This window comes from Leptopilina boulardi, unplaced genomic scaffold, assembly GCF_019393585.1.
Source record: "Leptopilina boulardi isolate dan_hultmark-lab unplaced genomic scaffold, ZJU_Lbou_2.1 LbouV2_325, whole genome shotgun sequence".
In the NCBI taxonomy this organism is placed as follows: domain Eukaryota; kingdom Metazoa; phylum Arthropoda; class Insecta; order Hymenoptera; family Figitidae; genus Leptopilina; species Leptopilina boulardi.
The window spans coordinates 6,177,381-6,200,226 of record NW_026137891.1 but is presented as its reverse complement, the minus strand read 5'-3'; the positions used below and the strand labels follow the sequence as shown (position 1 = coordinate 6,200,226).

General features: G+C 26.7%; 1 protein-coding gene across 3 annotated transcripts in view; it reads right to left on the bottom strand.

The window, feature by feature from the left end:
- Positions 1–549: 549 nt before the first annotated feature.
- Positions 550–22,846, bottom strand: part of LOC127284648 (MAP kinase-interacting serine/threonine-protein kinase 1-like) — a gene marked incomplete at its 3' end in the record, with an annotated part of 29,582 nt that continues 7,285 nt past the window's right edge. For all 3 annotated transcript variants that reach the window (XM_051310195.1, XM_051310196.1, XM_051310194.1), the window contains 2 exon segments: positions 550–672; positions 8,923–9,001. In XM_051310195.1, coding sequence (XP_051166152.1) covers positions 550–672; positions 8,923–9,001 — 202 coding nt within the window.

Here is a 22,846-nt window from a genome sequence, read left to right as displayed (position 1 = left end):
CATAACATGTATTTGGAATATGGTTGTGCTCAGAATATTTAATGTATAATATTTTCAATATTTAAATTTTTGTATTTCCTAAAGTGAGCTCTCTTGCTGGCCTGGCGATCATGCCATCCTTTCCTAGGTACCTACGGCCGACCCTATCATAAAATCGGTCCGTTCAAGTAGCCCGGCAATGTACTCTGTACACTCCTTACCCTCTCTTTTTACACCTTTTCCATCCTTGTTCAACTACAATAATTTTCCTTAATTTTATCGTTTTTCTCTTTTCCCAAGCGACGCTTTGAAAACCCTGTCGCCATTTTTTCATTCAGTCTTTACCTAAATCTCGTCTGAGCACAACCTCGCTCCGAGAGCAAATAAATTTTTATAATAAATATAACTATTATTGTTTTTAAATAAATAATTTTGTGTTTAATTTCTCAAAGATACCCGGGCGACTAAAATTTTAATAAATAAAACAATTTTCTTATAATAAAATGAGATTAAAAATTTAAATATTCTCTTTTTTAACTAAGAGGGAAAAAAATGAAATATTGATTTTACCTTGAAAGCAAGACGAAACCAAGGATGATCCAGATCTCTTCTTCCTGCGTCTTTTGCGTCTGGCTTCTTCCTGGCGAGCTTGCACCGAACTCATTGACTCTCCAGTTGAAGATACACCATCACCTGAAAAAAATAAATACATTAGTATATTAATTCATTAAAATAATATTTAGTAAATTAAACTTTTTAAAAACAGCAATTTATATTTATTTTTTAATTTATTAATTATAATCATTTTTCTAAATATAATCTTTTTATTTTGTATTAGATTTTCGCATCAAGTACATATATAATTTCTTGTTGAGCGATTGAGGGCACATTACTAAAAAAAAAGTGATGCCTCAGAAAGTTAATTGCAAATGAGAAATAACAAGTTTGTGAAAGTAATTCTTGTTTTAATTTTCTAGTTTTCGCATTTATAAAATTTCGATTTTCAAATTCTAAACTAAAAAGAAATTTTTAATTTAATTTAAACAAAATTTTAATTCTTTTTTTTTAAATATTTCAAGTATTTTTTGAAATATTGCATAAGAATATTTTTGTATTCAAAAACAGTTTTTAAAACTTATTAGTGAAAAAAAAATCGAAAGTTTGTAAAAGATTTGAAAGAAAAACGCAGTAACTTTTTAAAAAAAGTTACACAACATGTTTTGTTTAGATGAAGATTTTCTTATACATATATTGAAGCATGAGCACGTGACTCGTGTGCTTTCGCTATCAACCACTAAAGCCGGTGATGTAACTTATTGTTCACAACTTATCGATAGATATGGTTGTTAAAAGAGGGAAGATTAGTCATTGCTTTTATTGCTATTTAACCTTTTTTTTTATTTCTTTATTGATACCTATCAATTTTTTTTTTAGAAAAACAATCTTTTTAAACATAGGCCAATGTCCGGTTTTATCTGATTTCGTCGCTTAAGAAAATATCTATACAATCTGATAACAATAAAGACGTTCCTGAAGTAAAAAAAAACAATTTTCTTTTTTATTAGGAAACGTTTCTTTGTGAATTAAAAAATTTGTTTTTTTCTTTCACTTAACGTAAAAAAAATTTCATTTTATTTATGACTGACAAAAAATTAAATTAAAAAAAAAAAAAATTTAAAAGAAAAACAAAGAAAGTTAATGGTTGCCAAAGAGAATCAAAGCCATCTAATTGGTATTTGTGTCGACGTCGGTTGGCAACTCGAATGCACCTTAGATACTCATTGCAGACCTTATACACAAATGCATTGTCAGTGTAAATGCATGTATGTGATGAGGCGGGGTTGAAAATCGAAGAGGTCGTATTATCCAAGGTCTCTTAAACCCGCCAAATGGCACGTACGCACAAAACCAGGAATTCAAGGAAATTCAATTTGAAAACTCTTTCCATAAAAAAAATTTACAATTTCAATAAATCTAAACTTAGGACGAAGAACAACTAAAATAAACATCATTCTCCAATTTTTTTTGTTTGGTAAAAAAAATCATCTGTTTAAAATTTTTTTTTTTTTTTTTGAATATTTTTTTCCAAAAGAATCAAATTAGGGAATTAAACAATATTAAAAAAAATGCAATTAATGAATAAAATTTATAAATATTTTCAAAAAAATATCCAAATATGAAAACTAAATTGTGATGTAATTCAAAAGAGTATAGAATGATGTTTGAGTGAATATTTGTTTTCTTGAAAGGCAAAGCATCTGTTTTACATATTGTAAAGCCAGATGGACCGGTCTTACGAAACCGGTTTATTCAAGATGATTTTTTAAAAAACATAACTTTGAAATGAATACATGTAAAAAAAATTAAATAATTAGGGCTGTTATTATAAAAAAATAACAAATTTATAACAATAAAACTTTTCCCTTTTTTTGGTAAAAAAAATTCTGAGATATAAGTGAAAAAGAAAATTAAGTAATTAGGGAATTTGAATTCTATTATTATAAGAAAATAACAAAACAGCAATAAAACTTTTCCGTTTTTCTTAAAAAAAATTATATTCCAAAAATTCTCAGATGGCACAAAAATAACTAACAAATAAAAAATTGACAAAAATAACTATTTACTGTCAGGGTCAAAATTATAAAATTAAAAAAAAAATTACTTCCTCATAGAGAAAGTAATATTTGTCGCTATAATTGAAATTGACATTTTGATTCATAAAAATAAATCAATAAAAAAAAATTTACGATTTACACTCGAACTAGACATTTAATGGAGAAAATTAACCGGAATTTGAAAAAAGAAACGTTTCCTTTGAGTAGTTAGTATATACTTTCACAAGTTTTGTGTGATAAATATGTAAATTTCATATGATTCGGAAATAGATTTTTTTTTCATATGTAAATAAAATATTTGATTTTATAATGACGAAATTTTCTCTAATTGAAAAGAGAATTAAATGACTTTTTTGCATTCTTTTTTTTTACGACGCAGACAAGTCATTGATTTATATACGATAAACCATTATTTAACCATATCTTTGATAAACTATCTGATAAAGATTACACATAATTAATCATTTCTTTTTATCAACTTATCTAAAGACAAGATTATGGATAAAATTTGGGAAAATACACAATTATTTTGGAATATTTCATGACACATTTTAATTATTAAAATTTTTTTTTTATTTTATTTATTATTTTTATTTGTAATATTACGATTTTTTTGGCATATTCTTTTGTTTTACAATTCTTTTGTCATGGGTTTTTTTTCAGCAGTAGCAGTTGAAAGAGAAATCGGTTGATTTTATCATCATGGGGAGTGAATTTACCCCAAAGAATCGTTCTTTGTTACAGCTACCCCAATCAAAATTTGTGTAAGAGGGGAAATAATCAAGGGCAAATATCCAACAAGTATTGGGCAGATGATTCTAGTAATTCTGTTAATTCTCATTCATAAAATAAGTTTCCTGTTGAATCTCACGCAACAATAAAAAAAAATACGTTAGGCACTATTTTTTCGTAAACAAAATGGGTAAAAATATTTTTTTCTTTTATAATAATTCTGTATTGAAAATAAAGGCGAAAGTTTCTCCTATGATATATGTGATACGGAAGAAATTGGAATGTCAAGTGACGGGGAGGGGTCATGGCACATAACAATGCAAAAGAAAACGCTTCTTGGTGACAGTAAGTTGTACATCGAAATTTTTATAACGATTTCGTTGTACATGAACTCCTCTAGTTAGTGATTGTGGGCGTCTCTAATATGGCGTGGGTTAGAGAGAAATCACTTGAAACTTTGCTCGCCTAACTGTTTGTATATATAAACATACATACAGGACGTTCATGCATCGTGGCAGGATCAGCGACTCCTTTCCACTCCCGATCTCACATCTCGATATTTTTTTTTAACTTTACAGATCGATCGTAAATCTTTCAAACGAGAATATATTTTCTATTCAATAAATTGTTCCCACGATCTAACTTTATATGCATTAAGGAACTCTAATTTTTCAGAAACAGTACTTTAATTGAAAGATTTATCACATTGATATAAATGTTGATTTCCTTTATACAAAATGACTATAGTTTTACAAACAATATACTTTACAAAAATATATTTTTTTATAACGAAAAAAAACTGATATTGAGGAAGTTACTAAAACCACGCAGATTTGAATCAAGGTTCAAATTTCAGGAAGCAGGTATAAAGATCCTTTTTCCTAGAAACCAACAAAAACTAAAAATAACTTCATACCAAAAGAAGTGAATAAAAAAAAAATTCAAAAAAAAATCGATCACAATAGATTCATTGAAAATACAAACTACGAAAAATTGTAGCTGCTTTTGGATTTTTCGAACCAAAAAACGTGTCTTTATATATTCAACAGGAAAATTCACAACAAAGCATTGCCAGAAAAATGCGTTACACAGTGTGGTGTGTTTTGAAGGGTGAAGTGGGTTAGTAGTAGTCATCGAAGGGGGAAGTAAAGGGAGAGAAATTTGCCCAGAGTAGGGCAGGAAGAACAAAGGACAAAAGGAAACGCGTCTCTGCGCATGCTTCTAAATTTGTACTATATGGAGAAATTCCCCATAGCTTTCAAGGGATACATCTGCTTTAAAAAAAAAAGGACAAAGAGAACACGAGCCAAAACTTTCCCCCCTTGAAATTTTCAAGAACTTCCATCTCTTTGTCTTATACAGAAAATACCACAAATATATCTTCCAAAAAATATTAGTTTAGAAAATTACCAAAAAATTTTATATTTAACAATTAAGACACTAACCGGAAAATTTTTTTCTAAAAAAAAATTTGAGAAATGTGATTAATTGTAACAAAAAGGTCAAGTTTGAAATGATAATAATTGAAGGTTCAATGAAATCTAGTCAGTCGTGAAATAGATAAAAAAAAAAAATTATTAAGAAAACGTGAATTCCAAAATGACGAGAAATGGGACTTTAAAATTAAATTTACCAATTTTCGCAATGACAATAAATTATCACGTATGCATATCTGGCAAGATGGTGGTGTTCCTTTTCTGTGCCAGTCATTGAACTCTTGTTTGGCCTCAGTTGGTGCCTGCCAGCGAGAATTACACGAAAATACTCTTTTGCTCTATGTAAAATCATGCTAGATGATGAAATATATTACAAACGTGATGTGTGAATTAAATTTGGAAATTTTCTCAATTAAATGTAATAATCAAATTTAATATCAAAGATAAAATTATTTTTTCTTCTTTCGTTTTTTTTTGTCTCTTTTATTTCAATAGTACATATGAGCTACCGGATGTGCAGTATGATCTGACTTTATTCACAAGTGAGAATGTTAAACGGAAATCTATTATCTCTTGAGGAGAATCATCATGGTCGTCTGTCATGTTCATTGCTATAGATAAATTAAATTTATTATTCGCATAAATTTATGGGAAATAGAACTGCTTTTCATGAGCTGAAAATTTGATATGTCTTTGATTTGAGTTACAAAAAATTTAATATTCTGATCATTGAACTCGTTTCAATTCATAAATTACAATCAGTTGAAAATGAGAAAGTTCTGTCATCAGCCACATTACTTTCATCATTCGAAATTATTGATAAAAATATCAGCTAAAAGTTTCATTTTCAAATGATAAGGAAAAAAAATGTTGAAAATGTAAAATAAAATAACTGATTCACCTATATGTTTACAGTAAAATGACTAACTTATTCATGACATTGCATCATTTTGTAAATAACTTGGTAAATTTCAATATACAGATCGTGACCTTAGAAAGAAAACAATTTATCGATTCTAGACAGAATTGAAATAAATAATGTTTTGAAAACTAGCCGGTAATAATATAGGAAAATGGCGACTATCAAAAGTCCTGTTATTACTTTCACAGGTGAAATAATATATCATTGAAAATAAAAGAAAATAAAAATTAATAAACGAATAAGAATAAAACCTCACCTCGACCATTTTCCTGTCGCGAATCCTCGCGTTCTTCCAGAATCTTCTCCACCATTTTTGTTGAAATTTTTCACACGTCACGCGCTCAACAATGAATCAATCGTTCCGAAGTGTTTTCCACTCGTTTTTTAATCGTATGAGGGATCGTTCTTCGACACTAATGCAATCGCACTGATATCAATAATTATAAAAAAGTGTCAGTCGTATATACAAAAAAACGCCTAACTGCTAAAGTTACTGATACCAATCTTCAACCCACTTTGCAAAAAAAGCCGTAGAAAATCTTCTTTTGATGTCGATTAACTCCTCTTCCTTTGTACGATGGGATCAGATCGATGTATATCAGTGGTAGGTATCACAGATATAAATAAATATACAAAGCCTATCTACACTCTGTATGTTCTCTCTTGATCGTAATTAAAAACGATACACATTTCTTCAATCCAATATTGGACTCTTCGACGACTATGATGTCGGCTGCTTTAACTTTATATTTCTCTCTCGAATAAATACTATCACAGACTTTAAAACTGCACACCTTTGACTCAAAAAAATCTCCTTCTTTTTGCCAAAATACGTGAAGGAACTGCAATAAACAAGACAGATTCTCCTTTTTTTTATCTCTTGGAGCCTCCTGGCAAGATCTCTGTGCTGAAAAATGGAGCTCCTCTCTGCATCCAACTGCTGCTCAACCTTGTTTCTTCTTCTCTTTTAGGCTCACCGCGTAGACTATAAAACGGATTTTGATTTTTCTTATGTGGAAAAATCACCCTTGATGGTCGTTTTTCCGTTACTAACTCACAGCCTCTCGCTCGCAGCGGAAATTGGGCTCGGAAGCACATTAAAAATCCTTCGGCTAATACATCTGTCCTGCTTTACGTTCACCGTCCCTCACTGCTCGGCAGCTGGTTTCCGACTAACTTAACAAGATGGCCGACACTCTAGTTACCATCAGTTCCCCCACCACTTCATTGTGTTACTGCTGCGTGTATGTGCAAAAACCGAATGCCGGCTTTGCAACAGTGTTGCCAACTCGCAAAATCAACTTAATGATTACGTGCAAAAATGAACGGACACAATTTTCTAAGTTCGCATGATTAAAAAAAACTTTCCATGCGACTTCTTCTCGTCACATCTATGACATAATTTCCCGTACAAATTTTCCGGAAGAAATGACTTTGTTATATATCAAAAAAATATTTCCACTCATATAGTCAAATTTTCAATTATCAATATATTTGTCGCGACAATATTGTTTGCAGCATTTTTTTAAAATTATAGTTTCAATAAATATAGGTATTGCCAAAATAATGTGTTTGCTCAGTTTAAATTAATTAATTAAAGCAATTGATGAACCAAATTCAAATAATTGTTCGAAATTTAAAGAAGGCTAAAATATATTTTGCAATGAATTATTATTTTATAATTTTGTTATGAAAATTTAAAAATTCTTTAAAATATAAAAAAAAATTCGAACGAAAAATATATATTATTATTTATTTATTTTTTAAATTGTTGGCAACACCGTTTCTTTTCCCCTCTTTAATTTGTTGACGCCTTTTGATGCTACCCACAACGACACGTATTACATATCTATATTCACCTCGGCGTTCGACGTTATGTTGCTTTTGTTTTTTATTTATCCTAGTAAGTTTGCATAGTTTTACTTGCATCGCTTTTATATTATAATATGCATATATGTACAGATATGCGTCGTGACAATGATGCAAATTTCTAAACCGCTGATTTAATACTAAAATGATGCAAACATCTAAAATAATGTTGATCTATTTCATAATGAATTTCCTCCGATATTTTATTTAATTATAATAAAAATAATTATTTTTATTATTTTACATTGACATTAAAATTTTTAACAATTCATAGATTGAAAAAAATATTTTGTTCATTTGAACGTTCAAAACTTTTGTCTCATTTTACTTTTTTAATTATTAATCGCAAATATTACAAGAACTACTAAAATTAGTGTGTAAATTTCTATTTTAAAATTTTGGAAATTTTCTGCCAATTGCACATCTTGGCTCCTGTGACTTGAATAGAAATTCTGTAAATTTGCCATGTGCGTCAATGCACTATTATTTATAAATAAATTGAAGTATCAAAGCAGTATTATACTGTATGTATTGGACAATAAAAACATTTCATTTTATTCAAGTAAACACAATTCGTTAGATTCTATTTGCATACGTGACAATAAAGATAACAAACTTTTAATGTCCGAAAGAAATATAATTTTATGTATGAATTATAAAATGTTATGTATTTTTATATCGTTAAAAAAATGAAAATATAAATTAAAAATATAAATAATATTAAAACCATTATTATTAAATTATTAATATTATTAACAATTTAAATTAAATCATTATTATATTAATTAAATATATAATTTAATAATTATATATAATTAAATTTTGTTAAATTTAACATAAAAAATATTCTTTATGTAACATTTTCCAATAAGGCTTCAAAAAAAAAATTATTTTTAAAATTTATAATTAATTATTTTTCATAATTATTATCTTTTATTGAAAGACCTAATTCTTGGTTAATGCCTCAATGGTCTCACCTCTAAAATTATACTTCAATTGTTTTTGCCAAGTAGATCGATATTTATTCTGGTAAGTCAGTGTTGTTGTAATATATTGAGGAAAAGGACAATGCTCTTAATAATAATAATAATAATAATAAAAATAATTTATTTCAGTATCAAAATCATTTTGATATTGTGAACTTCGAAATAAACTTTGCGTAACAGACTTTTGCGTAAGATAACTGTTTTTGATGTGAATTGTTGTTTAAAATTAAACTGGAAATCATTCACATTATATATATTATATTTTTGGATAAGACTTTGTTAATATGAAAATTTATATTTAGATAGAATTTAATTTATATAAGAGAACTAAAATTATATCAGAGGGAAAAAATTTAAATTAAAAAAAAATTTTAATAACTCACCAGGTGATGTTGTGCATGATTCCCCACTTCCAGATTCAGCACTCACATTATCAATACTCTCGAATCCTTCACAACCCTCCTGTGAAAAAAAAACAGTATAAGTATTTTTTACATAATATTATTTAAAAATAATACTGAATTATATAATATTTAAAAAAATTAAAGGAAGTTCAATAAAAGAAAAAATTTAATAAAAGTGGCTTTTGCGCTTTATGGACAGAAAAAAAATGAAGATTGTTTTTCACAATTGTCTAATCAAAATGACGTTTTGATTACGGGTCATTGAGTTCGTTTGGATTTGTTCTACATAGTATTATGTAAATCAAAATGTAGAGGTTTATTTATAAGTAAAGAGACCTTCACACCAAAATATATAGTTTGTATGTTCGTACAATTGGCGTACAAATTGCATATAATGATGTGTCTCACATGAACACATTTGATGCGCATATATATATATGTAAAAAATCTACACAGATATTATAAGGACATTGTAAAATAAAACTGACCTTCATAACACATAGTTCTATCACCTAGACTATAAATTAAATGATTATTAAATTGTTTGTTAGTAGAAAATTTTTGTACTCAATTTTTGAATTCTTTTTTTAATATTCAATTTAACATAATTTTTGTAAAAAAAATTTTAATTTATATTTTTTATTTTAAAAATATTTCTTTTTCAAATCATGCTGATTGATATGAATCAGTCTAGACAAATAAGAAAGATGATGATAATCTTAACAATAAATTTTTATTTTTTTGAAACATGATAAAATTTCTAATCAACTACATATCGACCTATTTTATCAAGATCTAGAACTTCTCTATTTTTTTCATTCGTGTATAAAGAAAACAGATTTTCTTATGTCATTGCGAAGCACGTTGCACTAAATAGTTTCATATAAAAATTTTTCCTTCGTAACTTTTTTTTCAGAAATATGACAAAATATTAAAATATAATATTAATAGAATAGAATAGAATTAATAATTAATACTCAATAGAATTGAAAATGTATTTAAATAATTACTAAATAAAATTAAAATTTCGCAAAAGTAAACAAATATGTCAAAAATGACATTTTTTAATTTAATTTTTAAATACCATCTATCTTATTAAATAATATTAAAAAATATAGACGCATTTTTTCATGATGAAATATTTAAAAAATTTCTGCGCACTCTTCTCAGTATTTTTAATCAGTAAAAGGTCACGCATAGTTTTGATTACCTATATATAATTAGTGATATAAAAAGAAAGATTATTAAGTAAATAGAATTAAATTTTGATAAAAGTTAAAAAAAAATGTAAAATATTTAAACATTTCAAAAATATAAAATATTAAAACGTAAAAGATTAGAAGCTTATGAAAAAGCGAGGAGTGACTTAAGGGGGGAACACCAGTTGTAACTCAAAAAATAATGCTTTTTTCAAGAATATTTTCCAAAAGAACAATGAATCTTTTTAAAGAATACTATTTATTAGTTAAAAGTACATGTAAAAAGCTGTAATTTAAAAGAAAAAAAAAATTTTTTTAACAAAAACTTTTGGAGATATGAGCCATTGAAGTGGCGTCTTAAGAAAAAAGGCGAATTGCGGTGACCAGCATTCTGCAAGTATACTTCGTCTGAAATACAAAAATGAAATTGATTTACATTTATTATAAGATTATCTAGTTCGTGATCGAAGGATTTAAAAAAAAAAAAAAATTTGACAAAATGGCGACCTGTCAAAGTCAAAAGTATGATTTTCGTTAAAAAAATACGGTCGATTTTCAGCTATATAAAAAAAAGTTTTGATTAAAAAAAAAAATCCTTCGATCACGAACTAGACTTATATGTGTAAATGAAGCACACTAAATTTTAAATAAATCGGTTTAATGGTATTCGAGTAATCGTGGTCACCGACTTGGAAAATGTCATTTTGAGAAAAACGCATTAAAAGTTTCAACTTACTTTTTTTTGTTCAGAAGAAATTTTGTTTCTAAGTTACAAAGAGTCATCGATTCCTGGACCATATAATAACTCTTCCGCAGTGGTTGCCGTTTCTAAATCATAGGAAAAGGCCATCTGTCGTTAGGGTCAGGTATGGCTGGCCACCTTGTATGAAGCCACGGGACGCGCCGCTGCAGTGTTCTGTATATCTCATTTATTTTTCACCGGATCAACTTTGAAATTTACAGACACATTTCTAAATATGTATACTTTAAGAAAATGCACCAAAAAAAAAATCGATTTTTCGAAAGTTACAACTGGTGTTCCCCCCTTAAGTTTACATATACTTACATATTCTAAAATGACTCACGACATGTGTTTAAAAAAGTATGAATTCAAAACAATGTCTATAGTTTTACATATTTCAGTCACGCCACTTTTTAAAATTATCACTTTAAAGTCCATAAATAGTGCTTTTTCAATATTGGTTTTTCAACATTTTTTTTATCTGTTATATTCAGTTTATTGTTATAAAACGTTTCAAAAAAAAAAAAATTTTTTTGCAAACAAAATACATTCCTTTTTGCGTATTTATGAAATGAATTGTTAAATATTGAAAATTAGTATAGTGAAATCAGAAAAAATAAATTTTAAATTAATTTAAATAACAATAATTAACAAATTATTATCAATGTGTTAGAAAATAAATTAGAAATTTTTTTTTCCCTATAATCAATATGAGAAAACAATAAATATAATATGAACTATGATTAAACATACTTTAAAGCATAACTTATCGTATTCTTATTATATACGCATTTTAACTTATCTTGTCAGAGAATTTTTTTCTATAAATGATATTAATAAACCTCGTACTCTCTAATAATATTTCATATTAAAACATTTTTTTTTATTATTTTTAAATAAGTGACTGACTTTTAGAAATATGAATTCGTTAAATTATTATAAAATTAATTTTTAAAATAAATAATTTTTATAAAAATAGTTAAATTATTGTAAAATATAAACCAAATTCTATGACCCTGTTTTATTTTATTTTTTTCACTAAAAATTGTATTAAAATTTGATTATTATCAATAGGAAATTAGTTATTATTTCAACAAAAAAAACCACATTGCGTAAAGTAATAAAATGTGTACGAGTATTTCATTTTTATTTTAGAAAAAAATTTCAGAGAAAAAACAATGGATTTTATACAACATCCAGGTAAGAAAAACTGAAATGTAAATAAAAGCTTTATCGCTTTAAAAAAATAAACCTCGAATTTTAATATCTATTGATTACATAAAATACGCTTTTAAAAATTCTATTTTATTATTTATATAAATTATTAATTATTATTTTTTATTATTTTTATTTATTTCTTAATTAAACTTCAGCCTTTCGGCCCAGAAGTGGACTTGGTTTAATACAAAATTAAAAAAATTATTATTTTTTATTATTATTATTTTTTTTTTCTTTTAGATAGATTTATTTTCTCCATTGTGTAATTATTACAGTTTTACAATTACTTATTGTTCATATAAAATACACTTTTAAAAGTTCCTATAGAATGAAAAGGTTTTCATTCTAATGAAAATTTTTTTTCTCGCCCAGGAATTGTTATAGCATATTATTTAAAAGACTTTTAAAGTACTTCATATTGCAATATTAAATAAAAATTATCTTTTGGAGAAAAAAAAATTTTTTTTTTCTTTTTCTATAAAATGTGTATACAGATTGGGGCTTCTTTTGTGCGAACTAGAGCATTGCCAATAATAAAATCAACCGACCTTCAATATATTATATCGTACGAGTATATATACATATGTATATATTTCGAAGGTAACACGTAAGGTATTTGACCGAGTCACCGAGAAATGTTCTAGAAAATTGTATTTATACATATATACGTATATAGCAAAAACTTGTTATTGGTTTTTTTTAATATGGATCCTAATGGGTAATTACATATAAAAATTTTTTTATCATTAATATAGAAATTGAAAATATATTAATAAAATTTATTTAATTCCAAAATAATATATATTTTAAATCGGAAATAAATTGCGGAAAGAAACGTAAAGTTAATATTAATTAATATACTTAATCATTACGTGGAAATTTTTAATCGTTTTACAGTTGTCAGGAAGTGATATAGATTATTATTATTATTTTATTATTATTTTATTATTTTATTATTATTTTATTATTATTTTATTATTTTATTATTATTTTATTATTATTTTATTATTATTAATAATTCACATAATAATTTAAAAAGCTTATCAAAGATTTATATTGATTTTTATAATTATTTGGAAAATCATTACTTTACTTATTGACCTACCCCAGTATTTAGTTATGTCAGACAAGAAACGTCATTATGAATGACTCATGGATAATCTCGAGTAGAAAGGATGCATTAAACATTTTTTTCTTGCACAAACAAGAAGTAAACCTATACTACCACTCAATTAGCCTCTCTAAATAATCGAAATTAGTAGAAATGTTTTTTTTAACTAATTCGTATATCAAAAAAGTCAAATTAATTTTTTGAAATTTTATTATATAAACTACTTTGAGTCGTAATAAATGACGTATTATTTGATACATTTTTGATATTATAATAATATGAAAAAATATATCAGGTAAAATTCACGCTTAGAAAAAAAATATATTTATCTCAGAGCCAAATAAATATTCATTGTTTCATATATTATAAGTTTTAGATATTAATTTGCGCTAAATAATATTTTATTTCTGTTAAATAAATTTTTTTATTTAAAACCAATAGAAAGTTATTTACATCTGAGACAAATATATTTTTATTTGCTTCAAATAAACTTTATTTGTCCCAAATAAACGGCAATAAAAATATTTTTCTGGGTGTTCAAATTAAAAAATTTTTAATTAAGATCAAATTTTCAATTCTCAAACTTTAAAACTGAATGAGAATTGAATTTAACATAATTTAAAAATAATTCAAATTTGTAATAATTTCGAAGAATTTTAATTAAACGAAAAATTTATTTTCATTTTTATAGTTCAATTAAAATTTTGCTTCCATAAATTTTTATTTGTTTAAAAAAAACTATTCAGAATTAGTAAACTTAATTTCTTAGTTTAAAACACTTTTTTTTTAAATCCAGATTGGAAAGACTTCTATTTTGTATTCTAGACTATAAATGGGACCTAAAAAACCGTGCATTAAGTATATGGTGGTCTGTTTCTTTTAACCTGCTATTGTCAAGAGGTTAATGACCGTAATATTTCTTCAGTCATGAACAATATTTCAAATAATATTACAATTTTTTTTTGTTTTATAAAATTAGTTTTTCTTTTTTTCTCCACAAGATTCTATATTTTCACAGAAAAAGTATCGCCTAAAAATGTTAGTTTTTCATAAAATCTTCTGATCAATTTCAATGTGTTCATGATTTCTTTTGTTTAAAAAATTTTTTAATTAAATTTAAACAATTTTTAACATAAAGATATTTTTTTTTGATTCTTTAGCACAAAATTGATTTATAAAAAAATTATTTGTTAAGGTCCGTAGATAAACGAAAAAAAGTTAATTTAAAAAAATTTTTAAATTTCTGTATTTAATTAATTTATTTACTATATAATATAATAAAAATAATATATTAATTATTACATATATATATATATTATTACATTATATTTATTTATTTATTTAATTTTGTATTTTATTTTTTAATTATTTAAACAAAAAAAATTTTTAAACAAAACATAATTTGGATTCTGTAGCACAAAGTTGATTTATAAAAAAAAATATTTGTAAAGATCCGTTATATATAGGTGTGTGTAGATAAAACGAGAAAAAAAAGTTTGTTACCAATAATTTCTACACTTTGCAACAATGTGAGAGGTGCAATAAGTAGAGGCCAGTGACCTCCTTGCAATGTAATTGAGAAAAAGTAAAGTTTACTTGTAACTTAGAAATAATCTCCTGATATTTTATATTGCTATTTTATCATATAATCTAACTGGTGGACATTCGCCTATGAAAAAGAGCCAATGAACTTGAGTGACCTAAAATAGGAGGAGCATGAAAAAAAAATATATAAAAAAACAAAATATTAAGAAAGAAAATTTGATGAAACAAGAAAGTTAAAAGATTGCTTTTTTAAAAAGGTTAAAAAAAAAACTTGACACGCTTACGAAAAAAAGGTTTATCTGAAACGTATCTAAATCATCATAATCGGAATAATAATAATAATAATAATAATAATAATAATAATTTTTTTAAACAGCAAAAATTAAAATCATTCTTCAGTAAATATTTTGGCTGCTCATGGAAAATTTCAGTTTTTGTCTAAATTTTTTTTTTCTGATTCAAGAGGTACAATAAACTCACGATGTATAGCATATAAGGTAGTATACTTCTACAAAAAACCTTGACTTTATTATTGTGGTCCGATGCCGCACACTCACACACTATTCCGCCATTCCTTTCCCTTTCCCGAACCGCTACTCGCATCATAAGAGTTAATTATGTAAAAAAAAGTTTACAAAAAAATATCTTATTCTTGAAAAAATGAATTTTGAAAAATACACGTGCAAAAGAAAAATTTTTAAAACGTGCTCATTATATAAGCTCACGTTTTTATTTAGTAAAAATTATTAATGAAACGTAAGTTTATCATATAAGTAATATGAAATTTTATACTCATTTAATTATACAAACATATAATTCCCCCTTATGCATACAATTTCACCTGCCTCTTATTTATTGTTAAAATAGTGTAACAAAAAATCTGTATGTAATCAAATAGAGATCACGTTTCTAAACATGAGCTTTCAATTTGTCAAAAAATACAAAATACAGAAAATTTATTTCCCCCCTGTTTAGAGAGTTTACATTTTTTTTCAATTTTATTTTACATTTTATTTTTATTCTTCGTAAATATAATCATTTTTGAAACATATATATATAATGCGCAGGAAATTAAACACACGTGTATGTTTTCTATATCTAAAAAAAGAACTATGAAAGAGTGAAATATTTTTCGACCAAAAATAAATTTATTTACTAAAAAAAAAAATTGCTTGAAAAAAATTATTTTTATAGAAATATTCAAGCAATTTACTATCTGTTATCTTTTATTATTATCAAATAAATATTTACAATAATGTTTTCGATAATGTTCGTATAATCAATAACGCTGTTAAATATAGACAATTTTAAATACTAATAATTATATTAATTTCTTTTTAATTGGACAATTGTTTCCAAAAAAAAATGGAAAATATTTCTTAGGCAATGCCAAACAAAATATAATACAATATATACAATATTATAATTACATATATTAATTGCGTCTTAAAGAAATATTTCCCTTTTTTTTTGTTTCAAAAAATTTTCTAATTAAAAATAAATTAAAAATTAAAATAAATTTAATTAGAAAATTTTTTGAAACAAAAAAAAGGGAAATATTTCTTTAAGACAATGCGAAACAAAAAAAAACTATTGTTTTCGAAATTATCTTTTTCACTCCAGGAGGCTCGATAAATTTATTTTCACACGAAAAATCACATCTTTTCAAGCGTTGATTATTTTATTTTTGGATTTACGTTTTTTGGATTTTTTTCATATTTTATATTAAAACAACGAGTGTATTGTGGTATATTTATATACAATGTTAAAATTGTGTAAACGACACTGGGGGAGAGGGTTTTCCCCCCAAAGTATACGTGCGGATTTGAACGTTGCGGGTTTTACACCAAAATAACTTTAGACGACAAAACGAATAACAAGGAAAGACTAACCTCGCGTTGAGAATTTCTAAATTACCCTCAAAAATTCACCTGAACCAGCTAAAATATATTTACTGTGCGAAATATAATTGTTTTACTAATTTTTTTTTCGACTCAATAAAGATACGAATATTTATTAAAATTTAAAATTAATTAAAATTTTATTAAAATATGTAAAATATAAAATTAAATTAAAAAAAAAATCAGCTTTTTTTAAATTTAAGCAAAAGAAATTGTAAAAAAAATTCAATAAGTATTCTTTTGTGAGGGACGACAAAATCTATCTTTCTAATTTGAATATCATATTATAAGTTACATAAGCAAAATACAAGAGATATTTTTGACCCTGATTGTCTGCAAAAAATACAAAAGACAAATAATTATTGAATATTTTACGACTATCTCTTCATTAATTAATAATATTTTAAATACTCAAAATTAAACTCATTAAAATATTATTAACGACGGAATGAGAAATTATCGACTATAAATAATTAGTCATTTTCTTAATGCTTATAAATGCCATTACAAATAAATGAAAGAAATGTTTAATATAAAAAACAATTATGCTATCGATCACAAATACGATGTACTGTTTTCCGACATCGTCCGATAAATCCACTTATTTCTTAATAAAACCGTTATATAGAATGAACACTTAATTCAATTAGCACAAGTCTTTATAATCACTTAAAAATTAAGGTGTCACAATATTGACAATACTAATAAAGATTATTTCGCTAATTATTGAAAATATATTTTATAAATTACAATAAATTTTTATTTTTTATTTTATTAATTAATTAATAATTATAATATAATAAAAATAATAATTAATTAAAAATAATAATTATTAAATATATATTTTTAACAAATGAAAAAAAGTTTTACCAGTCGAAATTTTTAATTAATTTAATAATAGTTCTTTTTTGAGAATTGTATAATTTAAATGCAAATATTTTTAAAAGAATATTTAAAGTCTGAATTTGAGTTTTGAAAAATTTATAACATTGATGTTCTGTTATCTGAAAGTATACGTATGACGAACAAAACCGGCTCAACACACTATAAATCATTGGTTTATTAACAGTACATGGTCGAATAGCGTAGGGCAGGTTTTAAAAATGTTTTTATCTTTACTTATACAACAATATAAACAAGAAATTATCTACTCAAAAAATAGAAAATAATTAAAGTTCACTCTATACTCTATTATATTAAAAATATAAATATTTCATGAAAATGCACAATTAATGAAAAAACTATATAAATTTAATTAAATATTTAATTATTATTAAATTAATTTAAATTAATAGGGTCAGTTGGGGTAAATGGGGACAAGAGGTTTTGGAGCTTAATTTACAGTTTTAAAATTAAGTTCAACGTCAATATTTTAACCTCAGATCACCTGCAAGAGATTTTGAGTATTGCCAAGCTTTTATCTTGACAATTGGCAGCAAGATAAAAAAGTTATAGCGCAATGCATAAAAACTTGAAAATCAAAGTCAAACTGTTTCAGTATTTTATCGAGCATTTCAAAGAAAACAGACTTAAAAATCATACTAAATTTTTTTCTTATTCCTTATGACTCCCATAACAGAAATTCACTTGAATTTTTGATTTTTGTCAATTTGGTTAATAATGACAAAAATCAAAAATTCAAGTGAATTTCTGTTATGGGAATCATAAAGAATAAGACAAAAATTTGGTATGATTTTTATAAGTCTGTTTTTTTTCAAATGCAAGATAAAATACTGAAATAAAAAAAAATAAAAAAATTTCAATTGGTTCAACTATTATATATCTACTACAAATTGTTTTCAAGTTTTTTCATCCCTTAATACAGTAATATACTTAAGGAAACTTTTTTCTTAAAACTTTTTTAGAAACTATGCTGTCCCAATTTACCCTAAAATTTATGAAATTTTCTAAATTTTAGGGTAAATGGGGACAGTCAGTTTCATGCGTTTGAAGGTTATCTAAATTTTTTCTGCTGCATAAAATTAATCCTGGGAACGTATATAACAACTTACAAAAAATAAACCCGCAAATATTACCTTTTAAAGGAAGAAAATTACATAATTTGTGAAAAATAGCGATTTTCTCCCCATTGACCTCAACTGACCCTAATTAAATTAATTATTAAATTTTATTCCATAATTAGGAATAAAAAAACAATATTCGAAATTTAATTAATTATTTATAATTATTATTAAATTAAATTAGTAAAATTTAATTTAATTAATAATTAAATGTTATTTCTTATTTAGCAATAAAAAAACAACAATATTCATTTAATTAATTATTAAAAATTTCAATAAGAATAGTTTTCAAAGTTTACTCAACAAAGGTTTATGCTTGCGCGAAATTATTAATAACGAAGCCAAGTCCTCAACCTTAATCTAAAATCGATTCTGACTATATTTTGATGATATTACATTTCGAATTTATTTATTATGCATTTTAAAAAGCACATTAATTAAATTTGCAGATATTTATTGGAATGTTAAAAATTATTAATTTCAAGAAATATAAAAAATACGAAAGATTAAAAACTTTTTTTTTAAATGTATAACTATTGTTCGTTATAAAAACCAACACTTAAAATGTTATTCTATAAAAGTTTTTTAATATCATTTAAATGTATTTTTTAAATTATCAAGGCCAATTTCGCTTAGAATTTTATTGGGTACATTGAAATAAAACACATTATTGTTGATATAAGGAGAACAATCAATACGTATATATTTATTTACACAATATTAGTTTGGGAGGAGTACAAATTTTTGGGTAGCAGCACGTCTAGTCTGAACGAGCGCTAGCTTGATTCTGATACAAGTTTTTCTTTTCAAAACGAAGTTTTACAAATTATGGCAACGCTGTTAAAAATTCAAAATTTGGCAACGTTGGAAAAAGTTTGGAAAAGGCTAAAATGACATGGAAAAACTCATCGACACATTTTGCCTTAATTGCTTAGTTAATCCGACAAGACCCAAGGTTGGGTCCGAGCAATAAAAATTGAGTCCTAATCCTCTGTAAGGCGTACATACCGTACCGAGTTTTATAGCTTTATTTAGTTCTTTTAGTAATAAATATTTATCTATACATATTTTGTTACTTTGTGAAATATTATTTTTTCCAAGATTTTGCTTTCATTACCTATACTTTCTAACAAAGATATGAATTTGACCATATCTTAAAAACACAATTTCTATAGTATAATAAATATAATATGCTGAATATAAAAATAATACTTGAATTTATTTAAACTCTTATTAAATTAAATATTTATCAATTATTGTTTAAAATGTTACACCAATTGTTACGACGTAACATGCCGGCCCCCTTGAACTACCTTAGTTCAAAATTATTATTCTATTGGAAGGAGGCAGAGCTTTTTTATGGGGCGTTTAAAAGTACTGCTTGCAGTCTTGATTGTGACTGTTCGAATCACGCCGTCTTCACCAGGATGTATGTTGATGATACGTGCTAGTTTCCAAGTCATTGGAGGTAAATTTTCTTCTTTTACTATCACGAGGCGACCAATTGCCACGTCTGCTTGATCAGTATCAATTTTCCATTTGTTCCTGGTTGTTAACTCGTTTAAATATTCTTTATACCACCTCTCCCAGAAGTGGTGTCGCATGCGTTGCGCCAACTGCCAACAATTTAGACGATTGGGTGGAATAGCTGTCAAGTCTTCCTGTGGTAAGCTGGTCAAAGAGTTACCCGTAAGGAAATGTCCTGGAGTTAGAGGTAAAAAATCGTTTGGATCGGAGGAGAGGGGAGTCAAAGGTCGTGAGTTCAATATTGCCTCTATTTCTACCACGTAGGTATGAAGCTGCTCATAAGTCAACAAATTATTACCTGCTACTCGAATAAAATGAGTTTTAAAAGATTTAACTCCTGCTTCCCACAATCCGCCGAAGTGTGGAGCTCTTGGTGGTATAAAATGCCACTTAACCTCATTTTTTAAAAGATAGGATTGAATTTTTTCATCATTTTCGATTCCCTTGATTTTTTGGAAAAGTTCTTTGATCTCTCTACTAGCCCCTATAAAATTTTTACCGTTATCTGAATGCATGGAGGAAGCCAGTCCGCGACGAGCAAAAAATCTTTTTAAAGAAGCAAGAAAAGCTTCTGTTGTTAGGTCACTGGCTAATTCCAAATGCACTGCTTTTGTCGCTAGACAAACGAAAATCGATACATAAGTTTTTAGTTTTGTGCGATTTCGGTGGCGATGTTCTTTTGTAAAAAAGGGACCACAATAATCTACGCCCACGTTAAGAAAGGGTCGTGTAAATGTTACTCGACTTTCTGGTAAATTACCCATAATATAATCAAGATCGCGTGGCTTTGTTCTAAAACATGAAACGCATTTTCTTAATACATGACGAACAGTATTCCGTCCGTCAAGAGGCCAATACGATTCTCGAACACCATAGAGTGTAGCATTTACTCCGGCATGACATCTTTTTATATGTTCATCTCGAATGATCGTACGTGTGATCGCATGGTTTTTTGGTAAGACAATGGGAAACTTTTGAGATTCAGGTAAAGATGAGCGAATTAATCTACCGCCTACTTTCAGAATGCCTTCATCTATAAACGGATTGAGATTTAAAAGCTGACTTGTTTTATCGACCTGTTCTTTATTTTCTAATGCCTTTAACTCTTTTGAAAAGGAGATAGCTTGTATGTTTTTTATAATTGATATGCGAGATTGATTTAATTCTTTTGTCGATAACCTCCCGGAGAGCCTAGAATTAACTTCCGCTGTACGTGAGTTTGAAATAAATCGACGACAGTATGCTATTATAACTTGAAGTTTTTTAAAGGAACTGTATCGATTCCACACATGGAATTCTGATTGAGTTGTTGTTAAATTGACTTGTGGATTAGAAGAACTAAATTCGGGTTTTTCACATGATTTAAAATCGAATTGAGGCCAAAAGGTCTCATTTTTTTGTAGCCACTCTGGACCTTGTAACCAAAGTTGATTACTTATAAATTTTTCAGGATTCTGGCCACGTGAGATAAAATCAGCTGGATTGTCTTTAGTACGTATATGTTTCCAGTCCTTAGACTCAGTTTTTCTTTGAATCTCGGCCACGCGATTTGCCACGAAAGTTGGAAGGGTGTGTGGTGAACTATTTATCCAATTTAAAACAATAGTGGAATCTGTCCAGAAAAATGTATTTTCAAAGGTCAATTGCAAAGAACGAGCTGTAACTTTAAATAATTGAACCAACAATACTGCTGCGCACAATTCTAGTCTAGGAAGAGTTTGATTTTTGATTGGAGCAACCCTTGATTTTGAGCATATTAACACACAATTATGTTCATTTTTTTCATTGGTAGTTCGTAGATACAGGCAGGCTCCATAAGCCTTTTCACTCGCATCACTGAACCCGTGTAGTTGTATGACCTTGTGATTTTCGGTCAACAAACAACGAGGAAATTTTATTTTTGAAAGTAATGGTAACTGCTCTTTATAATTAGACCACTGTTCATTTATTTCCAATGGAACCACATCATCCCAACCTAACTGAAGTTTCCAAAGTGATTGAATTAAAATTTTTCCCACTAAAATAACGGGTCCAACAAGTCCAAGCGGGTCAAACAACTTTGAACATTCAGAAAGAATGGATCGTTTTGTCATTTGATCGCTCGAATCAATTATATTAACTGTATACAAAATAGAGTCGTTTACAGGATTCCAATGAATTCCTAATGATTTAACTATTTCCGATGGATCCAGAGATAAAAATTCATCGGAGGACTCGGACGAAATTTCGCTACAGAGTTCTGGACAATTTGACGACCATTTTCTTAACACAAACCCCCCACGACGAAGAATTGTAATTAAATCGTCTCGGAGCTGTCGTGCTTCGTGAAGAGTCCGTGAACCGCTCATAAAATCATCGACATAAACGTCTTCTTTTATGACTTTAGCTGCCATTGGAAAAGATTTTCCTTCGTCATCAGCCAATTGATGCAAGGTTCTTATAGCTAAAAATGGCGCACAAGAGGTCCCAAAAGTCACCGTGTTTAAAGCATATGTTTTAATCGGATCGTTAGGGTTTTCTCTCCATAGGATTTTTTGGAATACAATGTCGTCGGGATCTACACGTACTTGACGGTACATTTGTTTTATATCGGCAGTGAAAGCCACCATAAAAGATCGGAACCGAACTACAATGGAAAA